General features: G+C 39.7%; 1 protein-coding gene across 5 annotated transcripts in view; it reads right to left on the bottom strand.

Annotated features, from left to right (window-relative positions):
* Positions 1-2,481: 2,481 nt before the first annotated feature.
* Positions 2,482-18,836, bottom strand: part of znf385d (zinc finger protein 385D) — a 44,427-nt gene continuing 28,072 nt past the window's right edge. For 3 of the 5 annotated variants that reach the window (XM_057339545.1, XM_057339547.1, XM_057339548.1), the window contains 5 exons: positions 17,914-18,088; positions 5,291-5,551; positions 4,122-4,303; positions 3,858-3,959; positions 2,482-3,751 (listed from right to left, as the gene is read on the bottom strand). In XM_057339545.1, the coding sequence (XP_057195528.1) occupies positions 3,518-3,751; positions 3,858-3,959; positions 4,122-4,303; positions 5,291-5,551; positions 17,914-18,088 (954 nt within the window). In that variant the 3' untranslated portion in view covers positions 2,482-3,517. The remainder of the gene's footprint in view (positions 3,752-3,857; positions 3,960-4,121; positions 4,304-5,290; positions 5,552-17,913; positions 18,089-18,836) is intronic. The other 2 variants (XM_057339546.1, XM_057339550.1) reach the window with 1 other exon arrangement.

Below are 18,836 nucleotides of genomic sequence, written 5' to 3'. Positions count from 1 at the left end.
ACACTTTAGTCGTGGTTGAGCAGAAGTACGATTAGATCGCAGGGATTATTGATGCACATATGACTCACTTTTACCATCTCGTGAACCAACACAAGCAAAGTCGAGATCATTTTCCGCGCAAACCATACAAGGAATGGCTCTCGCTGAAACAATAACTTTGTCAAACTTTACTCCCCCTCAAACCGTAATCATTTTCTATCTACTGTGAAATATAAAAGAAAAGAAAGCGTTTTCTGAAAAGATACTGTGCTTTCTTATAGGAACCTTAAGCTGTTTTCCGCTACTGTATGTAAAAAAGGCATGCGTCATATATGAATCTCTCTACGCGAGTGAATTAATTTGACATATAAACAGGTTTACCAAGCAGGATTCTTTATTTGAAATTGTTTGTTTGTTTTCACATTGCAAGAAGAGACAGACAAGCGTCGTGACCCCGCAGCAGCTAATGTTATATTCATTAGATTTTTCCCAGGGACATCTTCCGGTGAAAGGCATTTTATAACACACAGACTCAAACAAACACACTCCTACAAATTTACATAATCTGTTTTGCATACATTCCAATATATTTTTTAACCTTGCTTTGACATGAATCAGTAGGATTTTATTTTGGAAATCAAGCACTCGTCTTCCCCTGCATCCTGCCACACACACTCGTGCACACGAGCACGCACGCACGCGCACACACACACACACACACACACACACACACACACACACACACACACACACACACACACACACNACACACACACACACACACACACACACACACACACACACACACACACACACACACACACACACACACACACACACACACACACACACACACACTACAGCAGGGCTTAATGTGAGCTGGAACAAATTTCTTTAGCTTTCCTTTGGATCAGCATCTATTACAGTTCTCCATCTCATACATCCGTTAAAGACACAAATTCTAACTGTACATATTTCATTAAAAATCAAACAGAATTATATTCATGTTGTCAATAGCACACAGGATGAACATGTCACACAACACATTCCATCAATGTAGTGTATTAAAGCAATAAGCCCAGCGAAGCAGTGGGTTACGGTGCATTTTATAACAGCTAAGGGCGTCACGACGCGAATCGGAGTGCCTAAAACCCCCTTAGCTGTTATAAAATGCACTGTAACCCACTGCTTCTTGGGGCTTATTGCTTTTATAAAACGGTTATTCCATATGCGTAGCAAGGTTTCATAAAATCAAGTAAATAAAGTGATATTTAGGCTATGTGGTGCGGTCAGCCGTTATATATTGAGGTATTTTATAACGGCTTAGAACTCGGCTCAGCCAATCAGAATCAAGGACCAGAACTGACCGTTTTATAAGAAACATCTCATCGTGGAACACACAAACACAAGACCTAAAATCTGCTCTGTGAAGAACGCGTGAACTCTTCTTTAATGACCTGATTTTAATGGAAAGGGCAATGCATGTTCCAGTTAAAGATGGTGGAGTGTTTCATTTCTGACACCAAATGGATCTGACAAAATAACGACTGTTAAAACAAAGATTTGAAACGGGTTTGCCAAATACAGATTTTCATTGGTTAGATAAACTACTAACCTAATAGTTATTTGAGATGCTTAAACACAGCGGTCTTCAGGAAGATCGTTCTGTGAATGCTTTACATATCGCTCAATATTAAATCAACTTCTGCCTCTCTATCGCCAACAGTTTGAAATATTAAATTGCCGTTTATATGCGTATCTTTACGCAAGTTGAACTTCTGCATAATTATTCCCTGCACATAAATCGTCATTATTATTAAATCTAATTGTTGTGATTTGGGGTAAGATAAGCAGAACGTTTCGGACACAAATGTTTTTATGCACTCGCTCAATCGCTGATTTAGTTTATTTTAAAGCTAAAAGTTACAAATTGTACATTAGCTTTAGGATGAAATAGATTGAACATATGAGACCCTGGACCACAATAAGGGTCAATTTGTTGAAATTGAGATTTATATGTCATCTGAAAGCTAAATAAATAAGCTTTCCATTGATGTACAGTATGGTTTGTTAGGATAGGAGTGGGTCATTCTCAAAGAGCGGGCAGCGGCGAGTGACGTTTTTAGACGTGTTTCCGGCCACTTTTGTTCGTGATTTGGCGAAAAAATGTTTATGAAACGCGCTCTATAGAGCAGTTTGTCCCTTTAGGGCCACTGTAGAAACAACATGGCGGATTCCATGTAAGGGGACCCGCGGTGTATGGAGATAGAACTAGCTCATTCTAAGATAATAAAAACATAACGCTTCATTATGTAAGGTCTCACAAAAATAAAGTTTTTATATATTTACGGGAGGAAATTTACAAAACATCTTCATGGAACACGATCTTTACTTAAAGGAGTAGCTCACTTCATTGACCTTCCATAGTAGGCATAAAAATGACTATGGAGGGGGCTTATTTTGACGTGAGCTACTCCTTTAATATCCTACGGATTTTTGACATAAAAGAAAAATGGATCATTTTGACCCATACAATGTTTTGTTGGCTATTGCTACAAATATACCCCGTGCTACTTATGACTGGTTTTGTGGTCCAGGGTCACATTTGTGTGTATGCTTTCACATAGATTTTCAGAAAGTAATAAGTCTCTTCTATGTCCTTGTGAAATGGTTCCTAGTGATGCGAATGCAGTGTTCTCTAGGGAGGAGTGTAAATGCCCAAACACGTGACACACCGACACCGCAGGACCTGTCACCAATCCTGTCCCACATCATTTACATACTGTATGAAGCAGTGATCGTCTCATTACACAAACAGCTGAAACCAGGAGGGTTCTAGTCATCTAAAGCAGTGAACATCTACAACAACAACAGCTTAAAGTGCAACAGCAGTCAAATATAAACCCTCTCCATAACATCTTTGTTTACAATTTCATCTTAAAATGTTCAATTATAATTTGTCGACATCTCACCGTCATCATATTATTTTAAACCTGTATTATTTTATTGCCTCAGTAAACACAAAGTACAATGTCCAAGCTGTTCTTTTTTTTACAATGAATGAGCTATGAAATGAAAACACATCAGTTTTGTGTTACGAACAGCAAATTCATATCCAATACAAACATTTCTCATTGGCGCAAGGCTTGAAATATAGCACACTGGATTATGTATGAATCGCTTAGTTTCGTTGTATTAAAAACAGCTCGGACACTCTGTCCAACATCAATTCTTGCGTTTCACCGAAGACGGAAAATAATACAGCTCGGAATGACAGCAAGTAAATTAGAACGACATATCTTAAAAAAATAATCCAACTTTTTCTTTGACGTCGTGACGATAATGAAAAACAACTCACCGGAACATTTATAGCTTCAGTGTGTCACATAAAAATGACAATGCATAGTTACCTGGCTCGTGTTTTGCTTTCAAATTATTGCGATATGTCGCATTTGATGCGGGCCGTGCGCCCGCCGGGAGGTGTTGTTATGGAGGGACAGAAGCGATGATCCAAGCATGTGAGGTCAGAGTTCATAGGTCAATAAGGGGCGAACAGTATAGGAGTGTGAGCAGTCCTGATTGGCCCCGGGGCCGGGCGGAGCAGCGTGGCTGGGAGGGTCTGAGTCTGAAAGAGGGCGGGGTTATGGCAGGCACGCAGGGGAAAGGCGGAGCTTACAGCGGCGGCCGCCGCGGCGACAGCTGCCAGGTGCGACTGCATTATCCCGCCTGTCAGAGGTGGACACAAGTCTTTTCCTAATGCCATCTTCACCTGCTGGGTAGAGGACGGGTGGGGTTTATTCTTTTATATTCAATATTACATGAATATCATTCGTTTTAAAATTGGATATTTTGTGCTTTAAAGTGAAGCAGGAACTGACCGTCTGTTTGGTTTGTCCTCTTTGGGTTTTGCTGTAAGGACCGTACTTGGGTTTGGAAGGCTTTCCTGCCGCTCTGTCTTTGTGGCGTCTGCTGCTAATGTGCTAAACAAAAAACACACGTTTTTTAGACAAGAATTAAGATCCAAGGAACCACCGAGCTCGGAGCCCTGTCCCCGGGACAGCACGCCAAATACGCATAATATCCGTCCCCCATCTGTAGTTATTATATGCGAGGCGAACTCGTGAAATGTGTGGTTGGGACACCTGTTTGAGTTGCGTCTCTGAATTGACGTGCACGTCGCAGGTTTCACAGTGAAAGATCTTGTTCTGCAGGCCCACGTCCGTCTTGGTGGGCGTCGACAGCTTGCTTTTTAGCCCGGGTCTGGGAAAAGATTTGATGGAACCGTTTCCACTGCGAGCCTCCAGCATGGTCTTGTGCTTGGTGCCTGAGGAACAGAACATGGCAGCTTCAAAACATCGATCATCTTAATGAGACACTTTTGCCAGAGAAAACAATCCCGTACGCACCGGGCTGTACATCTAGTCTTTAGGACTGCTGCGTTTCATTTATCAAAGCGATAGTTTTTGTGGCGCGCCATAAGTTGTTTCAATGTATTAATCCTCAGTATAAATGAACATATTTTGTGCTGCGCTGTGTTAAGTTATGTGCTGCCTTTATTTTAATACGCCCCGAGTTATAAAAGTGCATGAAAGTGAGTTTTTGCCTCTCTGTATGCATTAACAAACGATGCTTTAATAAGGAAATCTAAAGGCATAGTTCATGCGAAAATTTAAATTCTGTCATCAGTTATTCACCCTCGTGTGGTTGTAAACCTGTATGTTACTCATTCTTCTGCTGAACCCAAAAGAAGATATTTTGAGACATGTCTCAGTGGTTTTGTGTTCATACGATGGAAGTCAATGGGGATGTTGTTTGGTTCCCAACGTTCTTCAACGTATCTTCATTTGTGTTCTTCGGAAGAAATTAAGTCACACAGGTTTGAAATGACATGAGAATGAGTAAATGATCAAAATGATTCATTTTTGGGTGACCTTTAAGCATCAACTCAGTAGTTCTCAAACTGGGGGCCGTGGCCCCTGGGGGGTCCCCGAGATGGATCCAGGGGGCCACAGATTTTGTGGCATTTTATGAAATATAGAAATTGATCATAGATTTTATGCAATCAAACATCAGACCACCAGACAAAAGAATTGATGTTTCAGCATTGTATAACCGAAAATGTTAAATTTAAGATTTTAAGTCTTTATTTGGGGGGCCGCAAAGCGATGCACTCTACACAAAGGGGGCCTTACAATGAAAAAGTTTGAGAACCACTGATTTAAACAACCTCTGAGCTCACGGCGGGTCTATCTTGAAGGTTTCTTGCCAAACTGAAGTAACGTGGTGTATGGCACATAGAGATGTTCCTCACCACTGTTGTGCGCCTCCAGCTGGGATGCGGAGTTGACGGCCACCTTACAGAGAGAGCAGTAGAGCAGACGCAGGGCTTTCTTCTCCTCTGACTCCATCTCCGATGTCACTTCACTCTCTTGTTCTGTCGGATGTGGTGGGCTGGGTGCGAGGGAGGGGCCATCCTCACCTCCTGACACTGAAGTAGACTCCGCCTCCCTGGGACTCGTGTTGGGGGTGGATGAGGGAGATGAAGGAGCCACGAGCTCATCAGGACCTTCATCTACAGAAGAGGAGGGACATTGATTGGGAAGTGTGCGAATACAATTGAAGGAAATTTAAAACACTTATATTTCAAAATCAATCCCATCCACAGAATTTCTATCAATTCATGTCTATTTACATAAATCAAGTCACGTCTTAAAAAATTGTGCAATTAAAGACAAAGGCTGTAAGTGCAGATGTTGTTGTCACAGTTTTTAAGGATTTAGTTTCAGTTTTTCTATCATGTACAATAATTCCAGACTGATGTGATTAAGGTGAGATCAGATCTTTGTGTTCATACACAACAATTCAATTTATTATTAGAGTTAATGGTAAAGAATGCTTGGAAATCTATATTGATGTTTCCTACACACCGAACACACTAAACCAAAAGATATCATTAAACATCCTAAAGTTTTTTATTATCTAATGTGCCTACCCACAAGAAAATTGACAAATGAGATTTCATTCATCTCTCCATTATTTCGAGACATCAATGAGATTAAACGGAGAGCAAATGGAAACTTTTTCTTAAGCGTCATGTGTGTCTCAGATATTTCTCAGAAATCTCACAAATGTCATTAGAGTTTCAGAAGAGATGTCAACAATGTGTCCAAATGAGCTGAAGATCTCAATATGAACTCAAACGTTTCTCATTAAATCGACTCAAATCCAGATTATTTTACAGTCATTTTCCACCTCCAAACTCTTCACGTGTTTCAACAATTACACTCTCATTTCTTTCTACTTTTATTTCTCCTCACAGCATTTTAGTAGAAACATCTGGAATTCATTTGACACTTAAATGAAACACAACTGAAGACTCTTGAGAGCACCTTTATTTTAAATCTATTGATGCACAACTAAAAAAAATCCCAAACACATTAAAGCATCTATTCGATGGTCGAGTATCGGATTGTTCTGTAAATGAGTAAGTACACAGCAAATACACATAAATACAAAATCCACGATGTCACGGAAGACTTCTCAACCTCTGGAACCTTCAGTATGTCTGTCAACAACACATAAGTACGTTATTCCATCAAACGTCTCTCTCGTGGCCAGGTTTTCCACTGCTGGACTTACTTTGCTTTGGAGAATTCCTTTCATCCACGCGAGAAGATAACGTCTGGAAAATAACTGTGTCAAATACTGAGATCGATATCGGCGGCGTAACCTAAAACAGTTGACATCAAAATGAATTACCCAGAATAAGATAAACCGCCCTCTGGATTTGGCAGCGGGCACTGATCAATGTCTGAAGGGGTCTGGACTCTTTGTACAGTAATAACACAGAGGAGGCGTACGCGGGGACTCGATCGATACTGAATTACGTCCTTCTATTTTGGCGACCCATTAAGTAGAGTCTCTTATTTACCCCGGAGCTCCGCTCCGGACCGTCGCTTTAAAAGAAGACGGGCACGGACGCACGGCACATCCCGCCGCCGTCCAACAGAATCGTACGCATTTGGAGCATCCATGTTGAAAGGCTCACCAGCTGGCTAAAAGAGATTAGCTTGTTGAGCCATGCAGTGGGACGAATGAAGCCATTTCTCCAGCGCCAGAAAAGCATCATTGACCACGACGCCTCAGCACACAGAGAATTTCATTTACACTCCAGTTTCTATTAAATCTGCCCTGGCACGGAAACTTCAGCCGAGTTTGACCGCTGTAAGTGAGAGGACACTCAACTACAGACTGGAGACTGCGAGGAGACACACGGACATTCAATTACTCTTCTGAAAGTTCTCAGATGAAAGTTCAGTTCTCTGGAGAAATGATGGGGCTTTTATGTCAACCACCATGATGTTATGTGCTCCATTATTTACCCTTACGAAAATGTACTATGGTTGCTATAGTGACCACGTTTTTTGCTTTTATTACCACAAATTTTCTAAGGGTCCCGCCACAATGCTTTCACCGTGGTATTTGTAGTAAAACTACAGTGATGCAAATGGTCAAGACAAGTCACATTTGTTTTAGAGCACTTTTTACAATTTGTGTTCAAATAAGAAAAACACACGTTGTACACACACAGAATAAAGAAGGATATAACCTTAAAAGTAGTATATATGAAATGTATAAATATACAAATACATATCTATATACACATACAGCCACGGGAAAAAATAAGAGACCATTACAAAATGATTTTCAGTCTTTCTGAATTTACTATTTCTAGCTATGCGTTTAGGTAAAATGATCTTTGTTTTATTCTGTGATCTACTAACAATATTTCTCCCAAATTTCAAATAAAAATATAGTTTATATTTGCATTTATTTGCAGAAAATGAAAACTGGAGAAACAGGTGAGAATAACAGAAGAGATGCTCAGTATTTTTTCAGACCTCAAATACTGCAAAGAAAACAAGTTCAAATTCACTTAACAATACAATAGTAATATTTCCACATTTATTTAGGAAAAGTTCAACAATTATTGTTTCATGTGATGACCTGGAATTTTATCACAGTTTTCATGTGTCTTGTCATGCTTTCAGTCTTTCACGTTGCTGTTGGATGACTTTAAGTCACTCCTGAGGTTTGATTTTGTTGGACATCTGTTATATTGTAGAATACAGTACACACTATATTACTGCAAGTCTAATAAAAGATGAGCTAGAGATGCCTTTAGATACAGTATCAACATCATAGTCAAATAAGAATTTGCAATATTATCATATAACAGTAATCAATCTGCCAAAAAAAAAACATGGTTACTACACTTTTACCTTAATAAAACCATGGTTCAATTTCCTGAGGGTTTGCTAAGGGTTCATACTACTACAGTAGCTCTAAACCTGTATACAGTATCTCTCTCTTACAGCCAAACCCATGTGCAGATACAGTAAATATATAATGTGAACAGACCGAGCAATTCAGTTAACTGCCTTGTGAATACTTTCCATCCGGCAGGTCTCGGCTTTATTTCTCCAATGAAGAGGCATATTAAACACAGCTCTGCTCCACATTACTCCACAGCCAGACGTCTGCATGGTCATTTATGGGACTATCACCTTCACATGAAGTATAAATGAGATGAGCGGGTACACCGCAGTGCTGACCTGAGCATTAGACATTAACGGGAAGCCCACCATCAAACAGGAAGTCCACCAACAAACAGGAAGTCTGGCATAGACACGACCGCAGGCCACTCAATGTGTGTGCATGTGTGTGATTTGATGTGTAATCACTATTAAAAACCACAGTCAGGGTAAAAGTTAGACAAACAAAAGTTAGGGATTGCAGACTTCAGGTGACTTGAGCTGATAAATGTACTGTACACTCAACTCAAAAGAATACATTATTATTTATATAAATGAGGTAAAAACATACTGATGAGCAACAGCATTAAACTTAATGAATCCTCTAAAACCCACACACAGCGCTGCCCAACTGCTGTGTGTGTGTGTCTTTAATTGTGTGTGTGATTAAGTTCAACACCATTTGTGTGTGAAAATAAGTCATTAAAAGGTAATTTGTGAGGGAAGCGGCCGCTTTGATTGTCTGCCAGTGAAGTAATAATCTATATCCCCGCTACACTGACCGCTGAGCCACAGGAGGTGAAAGGGACAGAGATAAACTAGAAAAGACAGAGAAAGAGAGAGACAGATCAATTGTCCCTCATTAATGACCATAATGGCTGTGATCAATCTACATTTTGTAGGTTGTGACCACGCAACCCACTTTTCCCGGGACTATCCCTTAATTCTGCACTTTTTCCTCATGACTTATTCTGAACAAAACTTGTTCCGTATTTCTTTTACCTAAAGTTGTCTAGCCATCAGCTTCTTTATACAACATGTAAAAAAGCAATTTAACACTGGCACACTTATAAATAGATTGATAGATAGACGGACATATAGGCAGACAAACTGTAAGTTAGACAGACAGACACATAGTAAGACAAACTGACAGGCAGTTAAACAGATAGAAAAACAGAGAGAGACATAGACTGACAGAAAGATGGATAGTTAGACAGACAGACAGACAGAGATACAGACAGATAGACTGATAAATAGACAGACAGAAAGACAAGCAGTTAGACAGATAGTCAGGCAGACAGACAGACAGACACATATATAGACAGACAGAGATTCATACAGATAGAGTGATAAATTGATAGACAGACAGACAGAAAGACAGACAGAGATACAGACAGATAGACTGATAAATAGACAGACAGAAAGAAAAGCAGTAAGACAGGTAGACAGACAGGCAAACAGACAGACAGACAGACAGACAGACAGACAGACACATATACAGTATAGACAGACAGCGATACATACAGATAGAGTGATAAATAGACAGACAGGCAGACAGACAAACAGACAGGCAGACAGACAAACAGAAAGACATATAGGACAGACTGACAGTTAAACAGACAGACAGAGATACAGACAGATAGACTGATAAATAGACAGACAGAAAGAAAAGCAGTAAGACAGGTAGACAGACAGACAGACATACACATATATATACAGACAGAGATTCAGATAGATAGAGTGATAAATAGATAGACAGACAGACAGACAGACAGGCAGGCATGCAGGCAGACAGACAGACAGACAGATATATAGACAGACAGAAAGACATATAGGACAGACTGAAAGTTAAACAGACAGACAGAGATATGGACAGACAGAAAGACAAGCAGTAAGACAGACAGACAGACAGACAGAGATACAGACAGATAGACTGATAAATAGACAGACAGAGTTATAGACAGACAGAGACATAGACTGACAGAAAGATGGATAGTTAGACAGACAGACATATGGGCACATAGACAGATAAATAGAGATAGATAGATAGACAGACAGAGATATAGACAGACAGAAAGACAAGCAGTAAGACAGACAGACAGAGATACAGACAGATAGACTGATAAATAGACAGACAGAGTTATAGACAGACAGAGTTATAGACAGACAGAGTTATAGACAGACAGAGACATAGACTGACAGAAAGATGGATAGTTAGACAGACAGACATATGGGCACATAGACAGATAAATAGAGATAGATAGATAGACAGACAGAGATATAGACAGACAGAAAGACAAGCAGTAAGACAGACAGACAGAGATACAGACAGANACAGATAAATAGAGACAGACAGACAGACAGACAGACAGACAGATAGATAGATAGACAGACAGACAGACAGATAGATAGACAGATAGACAGACAGACAGAAAGTTAGACAGACAGACAGAGATATAGACAGACAGAAAGACAGACAGAGTTATAGACAGACAGAGACATAGACTGACAGAAAGATGGATAGTTAGACAGACAGACATATGGGCACATAGACAGATAAATAGAGATAGTTAGACAGACAGACAGACAGACAGACAGAGAGACAGACAGACAGACAGACAGACAGACAGAGAGACAGAGATATAGACAGACAGAGTTATAGACAGACAGAGTTATAGACAGACAGAGACATAGACTGACAGAAAGATGGATAGTTAGACAGACAGACATATAGGCACATAGACAGATAAATAGAGACAGACAGACAGACAGACAGACAGACAGAGAGACAGATATAAATGCAAACAGATAGACCGTAAATAACTTGTTAAAGTGTATGTTCTCTGGTCATGTTATGTGTTTTGTACTGTTAGGCAAATGAATAAAAGATCCCTAAAAACGTTTGCTAGTGTTTAAAGGATGATTTTATGATTGTGTCTCCATGACATTCATGTGCCCGAGCGTGCTGTCAGTCTGTGGTGTTAAATGAGACCCTCATTATCATACTCACTCATCAGAAAGTTCCCTTGAGCTGTGATTTTCACCATCATCCTGGATTAAGTGCTCTCATTATAATGATTACACCGCATTATGAATCACACAGACACGTCAAATCAGTCCCCGAGGGCCACATGTTCCTGTCACAGCCCTGTTTTAATTATTAATCGCCAGAAATCGCCACATTTTATACAGGGTAAGAGCTTATATAAAACGCCAATATAGAGAGGTCTTATGTGTTTAGTGACATGACACTGCCCAATCATATACTGTAGATGATCAGTTCAGATGGCCTTTTGACCATTAAAGGTTCGTCTGACTGACCTGTATAAAGTCGCCAGTTTTTTTCCAAGTAATTTTTACAGCTCTTACAATGATGTCTGTCTAAAAATAAAATAAATCTAAAGTAAGACCAAACTGAAATCTGTATGAACTGTAGCCAGTGCTTTGACGTGCTGTCAGAGACCGAGAGCTGAAAACAGCCTCTGGTGTGGATCTGGGGTCTGTCTATCTATCTGTACAAAAATAAAACAACACTCTCCTGGAATTGTAGTCAACAGCATGCTGCAAAAATGACACTGCAATCATAACATGGACAAATTGTTCTTTCTGAACTGAGTTCTTACATCACAACAACATCATCTGCTCTGCCATCCTGTCCTGTGTGTGTGTGTGTGTGTGCGTGTGTGTGTGTGTGTGTGTGTGCGTGCGTGTGTGTGTGTGTGTGTGTACAGCATAACATGTCCTCTCTGTTATGCTTCTTTATAGAGGAAACAATACTTTTTCGCAATCATGTGCTAGCCAGTTGTTCACCATATGAGTAGAAATGGCCGAGTCTTGCATAAAATGTCACTCCTGTTATTGTCCACCCTGTTTCTCTGTGGTCCACTCTGTTGACGTGTAGTTTTAAATATGAATTCAATCAAATCAACACATATACATGTTTTTCTGGCTACTTGCAAAATGCAAAACGAAGTCACTTAAAAATGGGCATTAAAATCTCTTTTTATACTAAATGAAATGCATTAAAATGACAATGTAGCATAAACATCATATTTTTATATAGTACTTCTTTAGTAATACTTTTTTTTAAATACAGTTGCAGGGAAAAGTGAGAGACATTTAAGCTCTTAGAAAATGTAAATATTACTTTAACTTTGAATTCTAAACACCTAAAAAAGGGGTGAGAATGTCCTGTAACAGAGGGGACATTTGGCCTGTGTCACATGGTAAAAAAAACTCTGACTACATGACTTATATAATAATGACTATACCATAATACCCTGAGCTGGACCAGTATATTTTCCTTATAGTTTGATGATAAAGTCATGGAAAGTTTAGCATTTTTTTATAGAGTTGCTACTCTGAAATGGCACAGAATAGTAGAAATGACCCATGTGTGAGTACTAACATCGTGTTCTCTGAGCACAGTTTGAGACTCTTCTGAAGCACTAGAAAAGGCACGTGAGACTAAATGACATAAAAAACCGGAGAAGCAGAACACTTGAGCAAAACTCTTAATTTGGTGCTTTCCACCAAACTTCAACAGACGTCTAATTTAATAAACGTTTCTGCTCTTATGGTGTTTTATTCACAGCTCCACATTATTTTAAGAAAGAAGTGTTTGCTTCCATAATCTTCCATCAAAATATAACAATGTTACTCTAAACCGATTTTTCTTTGCCGCTGTCATCACAAATCCCCCCACTTCAAGCGTGCCCCTTTAAACCTCACGGCCCGTTCTGATATAAAATGTCTATAATTTAACCCTGAACAGTGAACACGCGTCACATGAAAAACCCCCATCTCTCGGTTTGAGCATCTCAAAGGCCTCGGTTTCCCTGACTGGTCCTCTCTCTACCTTCAGTGCGTGTCTGTGTGAGTCGGCGTGCCTCCCTTGACAATCTGCACTTTAATAGCTAATATCAGGGTACATTTCCTGCAGCACTGAACTGGAACAGCGAGATGGTGAAGGTATTTCTGTTACACACACACACAACTAAAGGATATCTGCTGATTCATCTTCTAATCTTCAACAAGACTCTCTGCCCTCTGTCCATCCGGAGCATCACATCACAAGAGTCATCACTCCGTCTCTCTTTCTTTCTGATGGGATCCATTTGTGCCGATCTCACAGTAGTTGATACTGGTTACATGCCACGCTGCAAAAATGACTTTCTTACTTAGCATTTTTCTCTTGTTTTCCAGTACAAATGTCTACAAATTCTTGAATCAAGATGCATGTTCTTGATGAGCAAAATGACCTAAGAAAATACGTCTTGTTTTTAGACCAAAAATATGAAATTTCAGTTCATTTGAGCTTATAACAAGCAAAAAAATATGCCAACGGAGTAAGAAAAATAATCTTGAATTGAGTGACCTTAACTCAAGATTATTTTTCTGACCCCATTGGCAGATTTTGTTTTGCTTGTTTTAAGCACAAATTCACTGAAATGTTGGTCTAAAAACAAGACGTATTTTCTTAGGTCATTTTGCTCATCAAGAACATGCATCTTGATTCAAGAACTTTTAGACATTTGTACTGGAAAACAAGACAAAAATACTAAGTAAGAAAGTCATTTTTTGCTGTGCATTTCCAGTTCCCATTCGGTCGTTTCAAGAAAGGCATTTGCTTAAGGCAACCTATAAAACTAATTTTTCTTTTAGCTGAGAAGCTATCTGAGAGTCTAAAGTTTCGATTCGTAACATTTGTCTCCCTATGGCCATCTCTGTTTGAAACATAAAATTCAGGTTTTTATGTACTGTACATGTCTTTACATGAGCGGACGTCGAACTGACATTTCCAGCGAAATCCTACATGAGAGATCAACTTATAAATCATTATTATATACTGCCATGAACTAGGGGAAAATAAGGAGATGGTTTTCAATAGAGCTGGATAGTCCTTAAAGGTCCAGTGTGTAGTTTTTTGGAGGATCTTTTGACAGAAATGCAATATAACACACATAAGTGTGTTCAGAGGTGTATAAAGACCTTACATAATGAAGCGTTATGTTTTAGAATCTTAGAATCTTAGAATGAGCTATTTCTATCTACGTACACCGCGATTCCCCTTACATGGAATTCACCATGTTGTTTCTACAGTGGCCCTAAATGGACAAACTCTACAGAGCGCGTTTCGTAAAGTTGTTATCTCATTCGGTACAGAAGCAAAAATGTGACGACATCTTAGTCCTCTCTCAGCCTCCGTAGTGCTTCGAAAGGGAGGGGTGGAGTGAGCCGTTGGTTGTAATTCCCAACCTCAACACTAGATGCTGCTAAAAATGACACACTGGTCCTTTAAGTATTTTTACTCTCAAGTACCATTTCAAGTATCTGTACTTTATCTGGGTGTTTTAACTACCTGTAGAATATCACTGCAGAATTGTTTTTAGTAAAAAGAACAGAAATCACTAAACCATTTACACAGATATTGTATATTGATTTTTGTTTATTTTCATATAAGCGAAATTTTTTTGCAAAATGTGTGTTTGACATTTCTCAAATGCTCTGTGTATTGGATTTAGGACGGTTTATAAAAGAAGACCAAAATAGAATGAGAAATCTGACCAAATACCCCCAAAAACGTGCAGCTTAAGATTGCGGACACACCTCTGTTCCCACATGATTCACCTCCACGCCTGACAAACCACTGTTATTTAATAACAGCGAAAAGCAAAAACCCTTGAATTAAACACATTAAATAGCCTCTCCAAAACAGCAAGCTATCACCCCAGCGCTTTCCGCTCCCCGGAGCTCCTTATTAGCGCCCGAGTCTCTGCTTTTCATTACGCGCGGAAAATAAACTCCAGATAATGCAGCTTTCAACCGCCCCCACAATTCATCTCGCTGACATCTCCACACATTAATATTCATTACCGAACTACGTTTTGACAAACAAACGCCCGGCACGCCGCAAACGCTGTGAAGACGGCCGGCCGGTGTGCTTCGCTCAGTGCGACGTGTTGTGATTTATCAGGTGGTTTTGGCCGACGCTCACGTACTCCACCGGGTCACCGTGCCCTTCTGTATTCACACGCCTTATTCATGCAAACAATACCGGCTCGATTAGTTTTCCGATAACAGCGGAGGTGGGTTCCAACCCACAGATTTTCATTCCAGAGCAGAAAAAAGGAATGTTAACAGAACGGTGTTGTCGTGGGTTTGCACATTGTACAGAAAACACAAAGTGCTGACGTTAGCTCATCTTTTCGTGTTTACATGTTTGTTGTCATGTCTACGAGACTAAACAAACAGCATTTTCCTCTAGCTCACAGAGGTTTCTGAAAGACGGGCTTTAAGATATTAAGAAAGGCTTGTGTTGACTTCAGGCTACGCTTGTGTCTTAATGGAATAAATCCCCCAACAATAACAATTCAGTCATTATTTACTGGACCTCATTAATTTTCAATCCTCTATGACTCTTTCGTTCTTCCATAAACACAAAAGAAATATCCTGAGATGCGCTTTTTTTATACAATTATTTGTATGAGTCTGCCAGCCTAATTATGTAAAAAAAAGCCATTTGGGTTTTACAGAAGAGAGAAAGTCATACAGGTACAACACAAACACAAAAGAGAACAATGGCAAAACCTCCTGACAAAACTACTGATTCTTTTCAACCCAAAGGAAAATGTTATTTCTCAGATTGTCGCTCTTTTGTTGCTTAAGGGATCTGGGTAAAGTGTGTTTTATGTAAGGGATAATCCACGGCTAGCAGTGTATTAAAGGATTTTAATGCAGGTCGGGTGGTTCTTGGCATCCACATCATGCTTTAAACCCTTTAATCCTTTAAAGGGGTCATATGGCACGAAAACGTGTTTTTCTGTGTCTTTGGTGTGTTATAAGTTGCCCGTGCATAGTATTTATTTTCCCTACTATGGGAGTAAATGGGGGATGAGATCTGTTTGGTTACTGACATTCTTCCAAATATCTTCCCTTGTGTTCAGAAGAACAAACTCAACTCAACTTTATTTATATAGCGCTTTTTACAATTTTCATGTTACAAAGCAGATGTACATGAGACATATTGACTATAAGCAAAACAATTAAAAGTTATACAAGTTAAAACAAGAAGACAGACATACCCACATACAAAACACTCCACACACACAATATGCACACGCACCAACACACATAGACATAGACACACACACGGACACGCACGCACGCACACACACACACACACACACACACACACACACACACACACACACACACACACACACACACACACATCATCCACACACACACACACACACACACAACACATAACACACACACACACACACACACACACAAACACGCACGCACAGTGAGAGCACACATTTAAGATAAAGGAGAGAGAAACACAGGTCAAATATTAAACAGACTATAAATTCCTATATGCAATAGTAATTAAATAAAACTTGAAAATTCTAAAGCAGCCCCCCCGGCCAAAGACATGTATACAAGTTTGGAACAATCTGAGGGTGAGTAAATGACGACAGAAGTTTAATTTTTGGGTGAACTGTCCCTTTAACTTAGTCTCAGATGTTTTCTCTTCAAATTGCTGATTAATGAGAAATTCTGAAAGACGTGAAGAGTGTGGAGGTGTAAATGAATGTAGATCGTAGAAGTAAAATAATCTGGATTTGAGTAAATGTGATGAGAAATGTTTGAGTTCATATTGAGATCTTCACTAATATTCTCTTCTGAAACTCTAATGACACACACATCTGTCAGATTTCTGACTCTTTATCTCAGGAGAAATATCTGAGACGCAGGTGAGACCTAAGCCAAGGTTTCTTTTTACTCTCCTTTTAATCTCAACCATGTCCAGAAGACAAAATGTAACCCAAAGCTACAATGTTATATCCTAAGCTATGAACAATGTGACTCCCTTAACGTTACTGTAAAGTTGTTTTGAAATTGTAAAAGCTCTGTATAAAAATGTGGAAAAGAGGAAAAACTGGAGTCAATTATTGCTTCCACATCAGGTTCCAGATGTGTTGAGTGCATCTAATGCCAAAATGTGCTTCTGTACGACTATGAGACTTGATCCTGCTAAAATCCTTTAGAGAATTTATCCAACACGGGGTCGCTAATAAAGAATAACCCCCCCAAAATAATCTAAAATACTCACGAAGAGATGAGTATTACCCGCTGCACTAAAGTTATTCATTCTTCATTTATTAAGCAGACGACCATCAAGACCAGTAAAGGTCGATGAAAACCAGAACCCTTACTGGGCATCACGCCTTTTCCATTGGCACAATCCTGGACATATTGGTGCAAAATGAAGGCAAGATTTGTGTCTATAATACATCTGATCTTTCGGGCGTATCTTCTGGTTCCAGTCAGACAGAGAAGTTTATGACAGAAACAGAAAGCCGAGGTCAACAGCACTGACACTGCCGGCAAATTCACTTCGATTCATCCTCGGTTGCATTAGACGGCAATAAACTGCAGAACGATTTTTACAATCTCTGAAAATAATGCAAGGGGCTCGCCCATTTGATCATTTATACCTTAAAAAAGTCAGATCGTTTAAAAACTACATTTTTAGGGACTCATTCAGTTTGTTATATTGAATAAAAGTGAAGTATAGTGACAAACAATGCACGTGAGATCAATCTCTTACCTCTTTTGTCGTCGTCGTTGTTGGCCGTCGTGGTGGGTGAGAGGCCTCTAGACGGCTCCCTGTTGGTATTTTCTCTGGTGGCCGGCGGGCTCTTCTGTTTGAGGCATTTTGGGGCATCCAAGGATTTCAGCTTCTTGGCGTGTTTGGTGCCTTTGTAGTGGGCCAGTGCCTGACTCTAGGGAACAGAGAAAGGGCCAACCCGTGCCGAGGGCCAGCCGGAACCAGGTGTTAGCAGAATCAGAGAGCGAGGTAAAAGAGCTATGAACAATCTGCTGGAACCATGACTGCAACGTGGCACCATCACATTCTGTCCCTGAACAGCGCCCATCTGTGAGGGTACAAATGACGAGAAGCCTTTCAGATCTGCCCGAGACCATGTTCAATGCAGCCGCCCGGCTATAACAGAGGCAGCCTGGACCACGGATGCTGTGCTTTGTGTTGTACCTTTCCTTTCAGAGTCTTTGGCTCCGTTTTAAAACCTAGCAGACTGCCTACATAGACAGCAACACCGATCATTTCACACCACTATTTCATGTTAGGAAAATATCAGTTTCTTGTTAAGAATTACAATTGTTTATTTGTGTAGATTCATAGAAAAAAATCCAATGTATCCATTTATATGGGTTTAAAAAATGAAAATGTAGTAAGTTTCATTTTCTGAAATAAAACAATATATTTATTGCACATTTGAAAGGCATTCGGCAATGCAGCACTTGTCCAGAGAAACTTTTTTTTGTTTTACTGAAGCAAAAGCACAAAAAAAGAACCTCGTCGATGTTGACATAATGTAACAAAACAACACAACATACAAAACGCATATAACTATTTGTTTAGTTCTTTTTCCCCATGTTAATAAGGCCACCACACTTACAGTATGTGATTATTGTGCATGTGTGTTTTAGATTTAGACAAACTTTAGTATA

This window comes from Triplophysa rosa, linkage group LG8 (assembly GCF_024868665.1).
Source record: "Triplophysa rosa linkage group LG8, Trosa_1v2, whole genome shotgun sequence".
Taxonomy (NCBI): domain Eukaryota; kingdom Metazoa; phylum Chordata; class Actinopteri; order Cypriniformes; family Nemacheilidae; genus Triplophysa; species Triplophysa rosa.
Note: the sequence above shows the minus strand (reverse complement) of the source record. Positions and strands in the feature narration are given on the sequence as shown.